Genomic DNA, 15336 nt, shown 5'->3' on the forward strand with positions numbered 1-15336 from the left:
ATGGCCGACAACGATGCATTCCAGCCAGTCATTATTGGCGATTCCAGTGAATTTTTATCTCCCACACGAAAGGGAGAGAAGCGTGAGTCTTTAGATGTTGATCTCGCTCCAAAACAAAGACTATCAAGAGTTACTTACCCTGATCTTGACAACCTCGTTAAAGACACAATGGATAGATTCTCAAATCTAGAAATATCAAATCAAACATATCGAAAACATTCTACAGGAAATCGTAGCCAATCTGTGAGCTCTGAAGACGTTCCACCATTACCCAAAAGACCTCCACCTCAGTCCTCCAAATCATTCAGCTTTTCTGAATCGTCATCTCTAACTCCATCTAGATGTGTCGTCACCGATTTAGATCAAGCGATGCAGCAACGTGATGAACAAAAACTTCAAGCATTGTTCGGAGATAATCTTCCAAATAAATCACCAAAGGAAAACACTTCTGAAAAGAAAAGCAAAAAAACCGTACCAGATGATGAACTTGAAACAGACTTAGATGACATAGGAGATGATTTTAAACTTTCTAATATTCTAACAAAATCTCCAGCAGAAGAAGTGAAAGCTTCTCCAGAGCCAAAGCCAAAACTAAAAGCTGACATACGAAAAAAAGATTACTTTATGCCGACTGAAAATTTAGAAGATGCTGTAAAATGGCCTGAAAATTGTCCCAGGATTCTTAGATTTGGTCAAAAAGAAGTTTTTGAAGGTAGGTTATGACTTGAATTTTGAAGTTGAGAAAAAATTATCAGTTAATTAAAGCAATTGAAAGGTTCCATATCATTCCATAAAAAAATCAGAATCACAGAAATTTTTCTAAACTTCTTACAATACTGGTATAAGAGTAGTTAACCACTCCTATCAACTACATTACCAAATATCACAGTGACTAAGTTATGTATTATATATATGTTAATTTTTATCCCATTACTCCATATGGCAATACACATCTTATTTATTACCCTTGTATCGCAATATGTATCGGAGCATGACTGGCGATATCCATCATTTGGGGTTATACACAACCTTGACTAAGCAATAACTGCTTCTCTCTTGGAGTCTACACGTAACTAAAATGTTATATTATTATTCTGTATTGTAGGTCAGATGTTATTACGATGGTTCAGTTCTGCTATTTCTAAAGATCATTATTTACATTTGATCTTAACTAAACATGATATCAGAGTTATCTTCTCTCAGTTTACTACCTATTTATTAGCTGCTGGTGTTATATGTGAACATGATCCAGGTCCGCTCCATACTGTTTTTAAGGTAATTATATTGAATTTTCTAATATGTATGCAATGTATACATTTTGAAGTTTAGTGTTAGAGATCTGGGCTATATGATACATATTAGAATTATTGGAATATATCACTTTATGTCCATGGTAGATTAGATCCCCTTTCATTAACTCCCTGAAACAATTGCTTTATATTTTTGAATTATTTGTTTATCTTGTAAATCTCTCCAGAAGTAGGTAATTTTCTATCAAATTGATGTATTCTAACGCTGAAATCCACAGTCCCTATTTGTGACCTAGGCCAGTGCTTCTATAAGAGAGTATCTTATACCAAAAAATTTTTTTGAATGATCTTTTGCATTAAGAAATTCCTTTTACTTGAAAAAGGGTTTGGTCTGAGGGAATTTGTAAAACTTAAAATTTAAAAATGTCATATTGCAATTTAATAGCTTATATTGCACAGCTGAGAATATGAATCTCACAAACTAATAATGAAACCAGTTGTACACTTACCTCTCTTAGAGTTCACATTCCTCAAAAATCGTACAATAAGAATTTATGAAGGACTCATGTTGAAAGAAATCTGAAAGATATAGACATTAATTACGGTGTAAGTTTCCCAAATACACATAGTAGGCTAGAAAACCTCTTTCCAATCCCTGGAACTAGATTTCAATTGGATGTAATCCTACTGATTTGATTATCATAACTGTTTAATATGTTTTGACACTTTGAATGCAGTCTAATTGAATCAGTGGCATTATGGTTGGGATTATCATAATCCCATCAGGCTAATCCATTAATCCCTAATCCTGCCTTGACCCCCACTGACCTTACAGGCTTGGTTTGATACAAGCTTCCTGGTGTTGTATTTTGAAATGGGCATTATTTTGACAGGCAGACCCCTTAGTGTGAATGTGTGGAATTATTAAAAAATGTGCCATTAACCATATTGAGTGGAAATTAGTGGGAAAAAAATCACTTTTGCTAGCCTTATATATTGACAGTGCCTCCTATAAGTTGGTTTTATTAGTGCAGTAGAAAGAAAGTGTGCTCCCAATTGGACTGATTTGCTGTTTCTGGACCATATTAACAATCATTCAAAAAGTACCTCCCATTAGTTTGATTAGTGCAGTTTTGTGAACTGCCAGAAGTGAGATTGTGTGGTCCCCATAGATCTGAATTGATCTATATATTCCAAGCATGCTAACAATCATTCTAGAAGTCAATAATGATACTCCAGAAGTTTGGAAGTGGAAATTGATGTGAATTGTTGAGATGTTTGCAAGTCAGAGTGAGTGAGTTGTTGATTGAATCTGAAACAAACAAGGACTTTGCTCCCGAGGATATCTTAATTTCCAAATGATTGCAAACTTAAGGACAAAAACTCAAAGAATCCTTTTGAAATTGTAATATACAGGTGAATGTTACACAACACAAGAAAGAATGTCAAAGAACTCAAAAGTATATCTGAACTTTATTTGAAAATCCAAGAACAAGGAATTATCAATCCCTGATACATTAAGTCACAAATGTTTATAAACTTATGGACAAGAAAACCCAATTTTCCAATGTATATGAGCTCAAGTATAAGAAATCACAATTTGCAAGTGGATAAAAACAAAGTACAAGACTTCATCTTATTTAAGATATTGACAACTATTATCCTTATTAAATAAATCCTATTGGTAGCTATATTAACCCTGGTGTAAGAGGCTGAATTTATGGGTGTGAATAACTGGCCCTTGACTATAAATAATTGAATAATTTATGATTTATCAAATGGTCATAAAATAGGATTTGAGTAATCTTTAGATAGCCAAATTGTTTGAAATATTTCTAGAAAACAATCTGTAGATTGAATTTAACCACACAGTAGTGATTTGAAGAAACAAATGTAGATATATTCGAGGGGTGTTTGAAACCACAAATGAAGGATTTCTGAATGAAATTGGTATCAATATTTCTAGGATTAACAATTATTTTTAGATTTGTGATCAGCAGTGATATTCTGGAACTTTAAAGGGAGATTCTGAATTGTGTCCATCTATATTTTTGGAAGTGTAAAAGAAAAAATTACGTAAATGAAGCATCAGTGTTGGCTAATAGAATAAAAATTAAGAGATTAAATGGAATGAATTACAGGTTATCAAGTTTCAGTCTAGTTGAAATTTCTGTAAAATAATATGAAAAGAGAATGATTCGACATCTAAATGTGACATGCTGAAAGAACTGATAGTGAATGTGTGGAAATTCAGTCAGTGAGCAGTACCTAAACTCTGGTGTGTCAATGACAGGCCAGTTTACTAATACAGTTAAAGTAATGATACTGTAAACTGTCCACATCAAAGAGACATGATACCTGTGATGTTACAGGCTAATTAGAAACTAAATAGGTACAGGTCATTTCAATTTACTTCTAAGACATTCACTGACCCAGTGTTGTATTTCAGAGTGTGATATACACATGACACTAACTAACTTTGAGTTGCCATATATATTTTATATGATTATATTTGTTACCCTAAAAAGGGCTGGAATAGGAAGGGGTCCACAGTATACAGAGCTAAAGAATGGTTCACTATGTAACTAGATGTGTCTTGTGTTCCAATTCTTTGATTTTCACCTACAAAGGACATCACTTAGCTTTGGGTTGTATTCCAATTGCTTGATTGCCTCTTTACAGAAACACCTGATATCACCAAACTCAAGGTTATATTCCACCAGATATTACTGAACTCAAGCTTACTTTCTGGAAGTTATTCCACTACTGTCAGCCTTTGGGCTTCTGAATTATTGCTTCATGGTCTATAATTATGTCAACTTGTTTACCATGTGATGGAATGAATGTTTTAAGACATCTGGAGAAAATTAAAACTTACTATAAATGACCTAGTGAAATATGGTCTGGTCTGTTATATATCAAATATGACCTTTATTCTGGTGACACACATTTGAAGTTCTTGAGAAACATTTATTTGACAGATCTGGAAATTTAAAAAGGTTCTGGTCTGGAAGCAAAAGGAATTGAAAGAGGAGTTTTTATCTGGATAAGTGTGGATAGTTATTAATATGAACATGACAGAAAAAATCTGAACCTATTTTGAGTTCAGAATTTCTTCATTAGCCACCTTACAGTTCCTTATATTGACCTTGGACTATATATAAACCTAAACAGGTGCTTGTTTTGAACTATGGTGTGTATAATGTGCCTAATGGAGCAGAATATTTGGATCTGAACCAAAATAAACATGTAATGTGATTACTTGTTTTATAATTGGACTAATCAACAATTCTCTGATCATGTTGTTTATTAAAGATTTTTTATAAGATTTGAAATCAATATTTTCAAGATGTTATTTGTATCAACAGGAAAAGGATTAAAAAAGGTACGTCAAAGTTGGAGTTGAGAAACCTAGATGTAGAGTGGCACCAATTCATCTTGTGTTAATAAATAGCACACTGTTGATAGTAATGTGCTGGAGACCTACAACTAAGTGCCAGTGCCAGTGCTTATGTGTATAGTACCTTTAATAGTAATTTGTTGCTTTTCAATCACTCTAATACTAATTAAAGCAAAAATACTTTGAAGAATAAAGTTAATGAGAAGAAAGACATGTTAAGACTTACTCTATCTAACTCTCCGAAAAGTTGACAAAAACAGCTGTAAAGTGGCATCAAGTGCTACCAATGTTTTGCCAGTTTGAGTTCAGATTTCATTGGTACTTGGTTTATTTATATTTATCAACTGCTAATTGATGTTTCATTAAAGAACATGGAATCAGAGATAGCCCTGTGAAGAAAAAAGAAACTTTAAGACGAGAAGACAAAAAAACAGTTATCTTTATTAGAAAGATGTGTACCTGATGTCTTTATAAAGGTCAAAGGTTAACGAGTTAATTAACAAAGTGTGACATCATGTCGCGAGGTTATGGAAAAAACTCGTCAAGTCGAGCTCCACCTAGTGTCAAGTTCAGACGATCGTCTCTACAGTTAATGACAAATGTAAGAAGTTTTTTTAACTTTTTCTTTCATAAAATATTTACAGTGGTTTTTAAACCATGAAACAAAAAAACATTTCATCTTTTTAAGCCTGAATTTTTTACCCCGTCACTAATATCTTCTTGGTTAATATTTTAAATTTGGAAACATTACTTACCTCTGTCAATTGGGGACATTCACAGCAGCTAGCCTATAATTGATGCCAATTTTTTAGCACTTTCCTTATATACCGGACTTCATTTCGCATGGTTTTTTTGTATATTTTCTATCGTATGACATTGGAAAAGATGGTATTGGTCTGTGCCAGCAGTATTCATAAACACACATTCTGCAAACAATTACTACCAGTATTTTTGCTATTTAAATTTTACCAATCATATCAAGGAAAATGCAATATCACCTTAAATTGTGTTACCTATTCTTTAAGAAATTTCAACCATGTTTGGCTGTTAATAACTTTCTGTAAATGCAAGCTATAAATATCAGAGTACTGGTACTCTAAGACTAACAATACATGTAATATTTTTGAAGGTGATATTCCAATTCACATTACAATAAAGCATAAAATGTAATTTGTAACCAGAGTAAGAAGACAGTAAGATATGTTATGAAGAAATAAAAACTTACCTATCATTGGTATTTCTATTGAAGGTAGTAAGTTTTAATTAAGGATGAAGATAGGTCTACTTGTCAGTGTAAACAATACAAGTGTATCCTCACTGTCCTGAGATGCCACAGTTTGAATACCAACACTACCTAAATAAGCAGGCTATTTTTATATATGTATTCCTCCATGTCCTGAGATGCCTAAGATTGATACCAACACTACCTAAATAAGCAGCCTACCTATATGGAATTATTCGAAGTTTACTGTACTATATCTAGTTACCAACATTACCTTTATAAGAGGGCTATATAGATATATTCCTATCAGATCTTATTGTACAATATGTATAAATTCATTAATATGAATAACAAGTTTCTTATCATGAGGACTACAAGCATTGCTTAATTAAACCGTGTTACCAGTTACTGTTATTAACATTGGTTTGTTCATATTGCTCAAGATAACATTATATAGATACCATCATCATCAGTATGATCTTACTGTTCAACATGTATTAATTCATTGAAGATGAACATTGATCAAAGAATCATTTCAATATTACAATTTGAATTCCAATATTGCTGAAATAACTGCCAGTTGCTTAGTTAACATTGCTCAACATAACTATTGGTCTGAAAGAGCATTTATTCTTGTCATGTAAAGCTTGATAATTGAAAGTTGCTCATCACCTAATTCGTGACATTCTTAGTTGGCTCTAAATGATGATATAAATAGAATTTCATTAGGCAGTTTTTAGAAAAAGTAGTTTTATTTTGAATCTTTGATTAAGTAAATTGTCAGCTAGTTTTTGTGTGTATTTATTATGGTATATACGGTAATTCAGTATCAAGTATGGTGGTGAATTACTAATTAACAACCAGATAAACTTTGATTTAAGTTTCACCCCACATCTTACTCTTGTTTACAGTTTAAAGATACAGGTCGTCAAAAAGTTCTATAGAACCATGGGTGGTTCACCTATTAAGGTGCTCTCTCACTTAACTGGCGCTCAGGTTGGAATCCTGCATTGGTAGACATACATCTCATCCTTGTTTACAGTTTAAAAGTACAAGTAGTCAAAAATATCTTCAGAACTAGAATTATTGCTCTTTATAATTGTTAATAGGAGATATACATCAAGATTATAAAAATGCCCCCTTAGAAGAAATAGACAGTTTTCTCTTATTTGTTTTGATCAGACATAAATTGATCTGGTTGTATCTCATGATGTTGACTTATGTATTGGTGGCGGGTGTCGCACTCGAAGCTGTCCATGCTTACTCGTTTAGAAACACCTGATGGTACTTCTCTTTGGAGGAGTCCACTACAACACAACTTTTGATCTCAATTTTACCATGCTTTTGACAAGGTTTTGATTAACAAAATTTCTTGCTAAAACAGATTTTTATTGCAAGATCTGTTTGCTTGGACATTACTGGTAGGCATAGTCTCTCCTATTGGAGCCTGACAACAGTTTGTACTGTATGCTTTTAACGGATACTCATACATCGTGCGTTCGTAAATCTTCATAATTTTGTCTCTTATTGGTGTCTACCGGACAATATGCTAGTTAGCGACCAGTTTTATATGGACCCTGCTTGAATTTTTCTTTTTTTGGTGTCTACTGGAGAATATGCTAGTTAGCGAACAAGGGGACATGATACATTTACATAGACACTCCTTGTTGTCCACTCATGTCCTAGTTTTGTCACTTTAAGTCAGTTGATATCTAGAGTGTATGATGTATACTAGTCAGGGTGTTTACATGAAGATCAGTATTTCACAGCATCAGTAAATCTGCTTCATTCATTCATTCTCCAATGTTGTAATTTTTTGGAACTGCACAAAAACTCTTCATGTAGAATGGCGTGATTCTTGCTAATGAAATTTGACATAAGAAATGATATATTCTATAGTTACTTACGTTTAACATGTGGTTTATCAGGATATGTGCTTTTTTTTAAGATTCCATGTGACAACATTTGTACTGTTTTGGATATTATGAGAAATTTCAGTTTGAATATGTTGTCATTCAGAGACTTAGTATTAGATCTTTATGATTTGTGCTGTATTGAATTCTGATTGGATATGGTTTGGTATCACTGTTATCTGTATTATATATACTGTGTGGACCAAACTCCTGTACTGAACATGGAATTGTCAGTCTATTAAACTTGGTCAAAGATGTGTCAGTAGGACAGAATCTTAGAAGGTGTTCAGGGGATGTAGTACATCATGAGTCATCATTTAAAAAACTTAAAAACTACCACATCCAACAAGTTGCTCTATTTGGATCTTCAAAAAGAATCTAAAAACATACTATTTTGATAAGGCTTTTAATCAGTGATTTAACTTTTAACCTTTGCTTTACTTTTAAACTATGTTTTACAAATATTTTATTTGAAAATGTTCTCCACTGAGCAGTTTTACTGATTGTATCAGCTATACAAGATGGAATCTCATTATTATTATTATTAAGCAATTAGATAAAACTGTCTTCTTAAAGAAGCAAAGAGACTGTCTTGTGGATGTACCTGTGTAACGATATTACAAAACAAAAAAGGAGTGTTCATAGTATACTAAACAATTGTTCATGGATAACTCAGAACTCATAGAACAGATCATTCACGTGAGGTTTGATAAGGAGTTAAGACATCATCAAATGAATAATTCATTATATATTTTGAATAAACCGAACAAATTTTATAGGTCATATTACATTAATTAAGGTTTAATTAGCAAATTATGGGACTTAGTTAATTAGTAGTTGTTTGATTAGATATTGTGTGAAAGACAGAAAGGAATAATTGAAAATCATGATATAAACTGATGTTCATTTTGGAAATTAGAAATTCATGAAATGCAGGTATGTACGATTCCATGTTTAATAGATTCATGTACCCCGTATTGTACACTGCATGGTCTTTGTAATGATTTGTGACAGTGTGAGATTCTAATAAGGAAAATTCATCATTATGTCTTAAAGGGAAACTCTTGAGTGCTCAAAGATTTGCTTAATTTCAAGAATTGACCTATCCTGCTAATTAAAATTCTTTGAAGCATTGATGTTTGAATAGTTCACATGGAAACCTGAAATTCTTTCTTTAGAGTATGCCAGCTTCATTTAAAATGGGAAATGTGACTAAGTTCTAGCTTCCAGTTCATGAAGCTATTGCAATCATGGTATACACCTCAATTTCAGCATGATATTTGGGAAGTAATCTCTTGATTCATTTTTAGTCAGATCGTGCCTTTAAATTTTAGAAATGCTTAACCGGGGCTGTTGATTTAGCTCTATTTTCTGGACATGACTGGCAGGGCAGATCAAGTATAGGTTAGCCATAGGTTAAGCAGTTTTCAATCGCAAAGTCTGCTAATAAATCATTTGTTGAGTTGTAACAAGCACAGATATCTGATAGAAAATGGAATGGTGTAATTCAATGTTAAAAGTATCTTTGATTCACATAAAAAGTTCAGAAAACTTCATTATAATCACTTTAATTTAGAAATTTTCTCTGATATCATCACCCATGGTCAGTTATCAGTCAATCATAAATAAGAAACATAAAGAATGTGACAATGTATTATAATATATGAAGAAATAATGCAAAAATGTGATAATTTATCAAATTGTCCTCATATTATCATAATCTGTACATTCTTGATGTCAATAAGAAACAGGGTTAAATTTCAAACTACAATAGGGTCTTTGTTATTCAATATACTTTAAGTTAAAGGGAACCACCTTATTGCTTAGTACGAGAGGTTGATTCCAAAAGGATTGTACTGTGGTATTAGGGTTTTAAGGAGGTAGATGAATGTTTCTAGATGCATTATATATTTATATATGAAATTGTCGTAACAGCTCATTTCATGCTACCAACTCATGTAAATTGCTCATCAGTTTAATTAGATATTGGGGCAAACTTTCCAAATTTGGACTTTAGATGTATTAGCAAAGTAACTGAACAGGACCAAGAAGTATGAAAAAATGTCAGGTTATCGTCTTTGAAAATATATAAGTATCTTAATTTCTTATGTACCACTTAAAAATACCAGTTTAACTAAGGACTAGATGAGCACTGAAGGCTCTAAAATTAAAATGATAACAAGCTTTTACACAGTAAAAATAGTGCTTAATGCTTTAATTACAGAATCTATTAAAATATACATTTGGTTAATTTGGGACGCCCCACCAGACCTTTAAGTTACCCACTATTCACAGAGTATAAACATTGTTGACCCCCTCCAAGTGCCCAAATGACCTTATTATGATAAATTGTAGATAAATGAAATATTTGTTGTTATAAGATAAAGTGACCAATGTCTTATTTTAAACTCTTTGATCTATAAGAAAACCTTGTGGCTATTTTCAAATGAGAATTGAATATTCAATAATTAAAGAATGTAAGCTTATCTTTAAGGCATTGATCTTAGTAAAAAATAGTTAATATTTTGAAGGCTTGAATATAAAAATGTTAACACCAGTCTGCTTTCGACTGTATTTACATTGCTGAAAATTAAGTGATTCAGTTAAAATTAGATTAGAATTAAATCAAATTTGATTGATGGTCCTTACCATGGCTTCAATAAACATCTTGGACAAGGATATTCACCCCCAAAAAACTGAGCAAAACACTATAAATCATGTCTATTACTAATTCTAGGCTAATCTCCAGAATAAATGATTTGTGTTGTTTACTCAAAACTAGGTTATGGCCATTTTAAACAGAGAAATAATTTGTGTCTGAGAATACAGAAAATAGTGGTTGATATTTGAAAAAAATATTTCAATTTTGATCGACATGGAATGACACTCGATGTCTACTAACCTTTACTCATGTTGAAACAGAGGCTTGAATTCTCAGACATTTGTATAGCTATGCCAGATAAATATTGGATAATATAGCCAAATCGCTAACTGACATTGAATCACACTCAATGTTTTACCTCAACTTCAGATGTCCGACAGAGGCTTGGGATTTTTGAGCAAATGTGAACTGCAATTCGGCACATGTCCATCAAATAAACTCAAATCAACCACCTTAATATAGAAAATAATACCATAATAAGCAAGGGAGTCTGGCTCATCTAGAAAATGCTTGAGAGCCTGGGGGTGGGCAAAAATGAGAAGTCACTCTCCAAGGCGAGGCCCGAAGCCCCTTCTATGCCTGAGTACTTAGGGGGGCAGAGGCCTGCCAAAAGCCAATTGATTTCAGATGGCCTAAGATGAATTTTGAGCATTTAGAGAGCTTAATTTTCACTTCAAAATAAGACTTTTCATAGACCTTCAGACTTTCCAGCATGGCCCAAAATTTACCGCCAAAATACAGACTTTTATACAATGAATGAAAGTAACAATGTAATAATTAAGTAAAATAAAACGACTGTCTATTGACTCATTGACATTCAGTTTGACATTTTACAAGGGTGGTAAAACACTACGGTACAGGCAGTAAACTGGTGAATTTTATACTCGAATATGTAGAGGTTCGGTAATTGGTATGACGATTTAGAATTTACCGTATTCAACTTAATAAATGGTAATTCCAACATTGTTTCTTCCTAATCACTTTTTGAATTGCACTGTATTTATACTATATTGTGTTGACTTTTAGCAGATTAAACTAAACTTTGTTCACTTTAAGTTCCTGAGCTCCATATAACTAAGCAGGTGTAGATAATGAGGCAGGTCATGCTTACCCTTCTAGAACACTTGATGCCTCTTAATGACTTGGTTTTTCAACTAGGTGCCCATTCAGAGAGTCCACAGAGCTAATATTGTTTATTTGGTATATTTATTAGATACTATGAGACATGGCCAGTAATAAATACACTAAGTGACAATTATCATCATTGATATAGACCAAATTCTGGCAAACTGGTGTGCCGTTATTAGACTAACTATGGTAAATTATGATATAAGTGTTGAACGTTGAACAGGAACCTGGGGTCTGAAAGTTCCAGGTTTTTATTTGGATTATTGATATCAGTGAATCATTAAAATTAAAAGTTGAATTACGAAGTAATCAAAGGGATTGGTGCTTTGTCCTCATGGTTTTATGTTCGATGTAAAATGATTTCAGAAGTCTCTTCACTAAGATGTGAATTGTATCAAACGTATTGTGACTATACAGTATTCTGAAGTACCATACTGAAGACTCTCATTACTGCAGTGTTCCTTGACTATAATCTTCTGTTTTAGAAAGAGTTAATGAAAAAAGATCATTAATTAGTGGATAAATACTACATGGTTAGTTTTGAGAAATGTTTGATTGTTTGTTTCAATATGTTTGACTGTTTGTTTCAATATGTTTGACTGTTTGTTTCAAAATGTTTGATTGTTTGTTTCAATGTGTTTTACATTGTTTCAATGTGGTTCAGGATGTGATTAATTTATGTATCCGACTATCTTTCTGTGTCTGTTTTGGGTTGACCATTTAAAGTAGTGATCGGTTCATGTCTTCATAATTGTTCTAAACCTAATAATAACAACTATCAGACATTTTAATATTAGGTTACAGTCTAAATAGTGTTAAACCAGTGATAATATTGAAAGTCATTGTAAAAGAATTTTAAAAATCAAACTGTAAAATGGTTTATTAAATGAATTTCGTAAAATATGGATTTCTTCCTCTACTAGCCTTTATGGTAAAACTAAAAATGATTTTAGAATGTTCATGAAATTGATAACTCTATGCCCTTAAAGGAGAGACCTGTTTTGTAAGAATTGTTGTTATTTAGAATATGGTGCATACTGCAGACCCCACTTGTAATGATACTATTTGTGAAAGGACTATGTAACACCTATATACAAACTGTCAACCTGTTTCTGTCTGTTTCTAAGGAGAGGTTGAAACTTGTGATAAACAAAATTGGTTTTTGACCTACTGTCTTAATAGTAACACTGTTAGGGCTAGAACCAAACAAGTCAGTAGTCAGACTTTGCCCTTCTCCAATATTCAGATAGACAAAGATACTAAAATGAATAACTGATGCTTAAAAATGTATCAAATTGGATATTTTTGAATGTTTTAAAATTATTTTAGCCAATATCAAGATTAGGATTATTATGTTTTTTAAGTAAATTTGGAAAGTAACGGCTATGGTAAGTAATTGAGTTTCACCTTCTGATTTGTTGTGAACAGTAATCCTGTTCCATAATAATTAAAGATGGATATAGTGTGCCAGTCACCTATTTGACACCCCTAAACTTTCTATTGAACTTTTCCACACATGCATACCTTGTATCAATATAAACTGTGTGTATGTGATCGGAAGGGCTCATTTGTAGAATTAGGGATGTTTTTGTTGACTGTCAAATTATATCCAGCTTTGCATATAATGTGTAACTAATGATACCTTTTTATATCTTTTCAGGGTAGCAACATGTATTATTGGGCCCACCTGGAGCCAGGGACACACCATATTGACCTGGCCCCCACCAAATTAACTCCTATGTGGCCCCCACCAAACACAGTTGAAGGTGAACAACAGAAATCTGGTTTGAAGTATACTGAAGCAGGTAAGTTCATTGTTTTGTAGCTCGACAAATCTAACACTATGGGTTCCTCAGATGTGATATCCACTATTCTGGCATGTCAAATCATTACCACAATACAGGTATATCAGCTGGTCATAGGCAAACTCTTTTGATCTTTAATCCTAGTATCAAGAATAATTCTAAATCTTATTTTATGTTTGTAGATCATCAGGCAGCTATTGTACAGATCAGGCAGCAATATAAAGATGAAAATCAAAAACTAAAGGTACGTTTTAAAAAAAATTGTTGTGCCTTGTACTTTTTTTCTTATATGATTAAGCTTATACTTACCAGATACCACTTGGTGAATATGTTTCTAAGAATAGTTTCCTGTTTTACTAAGAATTAATATTGATAGTTTTATAAACCTCCTAATGGAGCTCATCTTCTGCCTGAAAAAAAAGTACATATAATAACAAAACCATAACCTGAATTTTACATGATCTGAAGAAAGCTTGACTAATTGATCTTGTAAATTGGAGTTGAGTCAGAAGTCCTTGTATTTCTCAGTCTTTGATTTTATAACTGAAAGAATAATATGAATTGAATAAACTATATCAAGTAGAGAATATCCAGAATATCCAAAACAAAATGGCTCAGGATGAATTTGGTCAAGTAATGAATATAAAATATTGATACAGTCACTTGCATTTATGCTAATTTAGCTATTTTCAAACTTGTACATATTGACAGTGATACAGGTTTTCTAGTCTTTTTATGTGTATCGGGAACACCTTTGACTTCTATTTGGGACATTCCAATTCTTCGTCTGATGTCTGTGGTTCCGGCCATTCTAGAAAACCTCTTTACAATCCCTAAGTAGAAATATGCAAATCCTAGAAAAATCCTAGATGCTAACATAGAGTAGACATAAACTATAAATACCATTCTAAATCTAACAAACACATAAACAGAACCTGAAACATAAAAACTGAAAAGAAGTTACAACATGTTTTAGGTTCTATTTTAATATTTCTATATCATGCTACAATTGATGTATTGAGCACTATTTTAAATGAAAATATTTTGTTATTATACTAAATTTAACAAGTATATATAGATATACATGACATGAACATCTATATTGTCATTATTGACTGTAACAGCTGGTATGAGTTTTATTAAAGGTACCAGATCTCACTGTCATCTTGATGTAGTTTGGTTAGGAAGATGGATGCATATATCTCTAAAGCTTTAAAGTTTACACTGTAGAATTTGACCTTTTTGGCATATTTGCATTAAATTGAGCTTTTTTGTGAGTCCTCTGACAAAAGAGACAGCTTTGACTATTGGAATTTCTTAAAGAATTTCTTGCTATATATCTTTTGACATGCCAGTAAACAAGTTTCTTAGTGCCCCTTTAAATAGACTTGAACAAATATAGAACATCAAAACATTGCCTCCTATGGTTTATTTTCAAAAGTTTGCCTGAAATTCCACTTTAACTACTGTAGAATCACATGATAATTTTATTGAATTTTAAATGAGACTAGAATTACTGTAGACCTGTTATTAGACTTCAAACCCTCAATTTGGGTTGTTTTTTGTTTGTGGAAGTATAAGTCATATTTTGGTATACTGGTGTTCAAATATTTGTCTTTCCAACCAGACAGCTGAAAATGGATGAAATTCTGAACATGAATGTGTTTTGAATGGAATATCAAATGAAATAAATTCAGTTAAAAGGCAGAATTATCAGCTGATTTCAACATGGTTGTTCTACCTCGTTTGTTTTGACGATTCGATCCTTTCAAAAGGTTGTCCCAAGAAGTGCCTAAAAGTGTTTTATTTTCCTAAATAATGGAACAATTTTGATCTAGTTAAATTAAAAACTGCTAACAGTGACACGCCTTGTAGATGTTGATTTGTTTTGTGATTTGGATTTCAGCACCTGTGTTCCATTGTCATTACTAACCTTCTAAAATACTTTGTTACAAC

General features: G+C 32.4%; 2 protein-coding genes across 2 annotated transcripts; both read left to right on the forward strand.

The window, feature by feature from the left end:
• On the forward strand, positions 1–2720 carry LOTGIDRAFT_159889 (hypothetical protein; the record flags this gene model as incomplete). Its single annotated transcript, XM_009054586.1, has 3 exons — positions 1–712; positions 1106–1275; positions 2667–2720. 3 exons carry the CDS (start codon positions 1–3, stop codon positions 2718–2720), a joined length of 936 nt encoding a protein of 311 aa, XP_009052834.1.
• A 2444-nt stretch (positions 2721–5164) lies between these two features.
• Positions 5165–14555, forward strand: LOTGIDRAFT_159890 (hypothetical protein; the record flags this gene model as incomplete). The annotated part of the gene is made up of 5 exons (XM_009054587.1): positions 5165–5251; positions 5900–5902; positions 13236–13380; positions 13563–13624; positions 14526–14555. The coding sequence occupies 5 exons, from the start codon at positions 5165–5167 to the stop codon at positions 14553–14555; spliced, it is 327 nt and encodes a 108-aa protein (XP_009052835.1).
• Between the last annotated feature and the right edge of the window lie 781 nt (positions 14556–15336).

The sequence above is a fragment of the Lottia gigantea genome, assembly GCF_000327385.1.
Source record: "Lottia gigantea unplaced genomic scaffold LOTGIsca_22, whole genome shotgun sequence".
NCBI lineage: Eukaryota > Metazoa > Mollusca > Gastropoda > Lottiidae > Lottia > Lottia gigantea.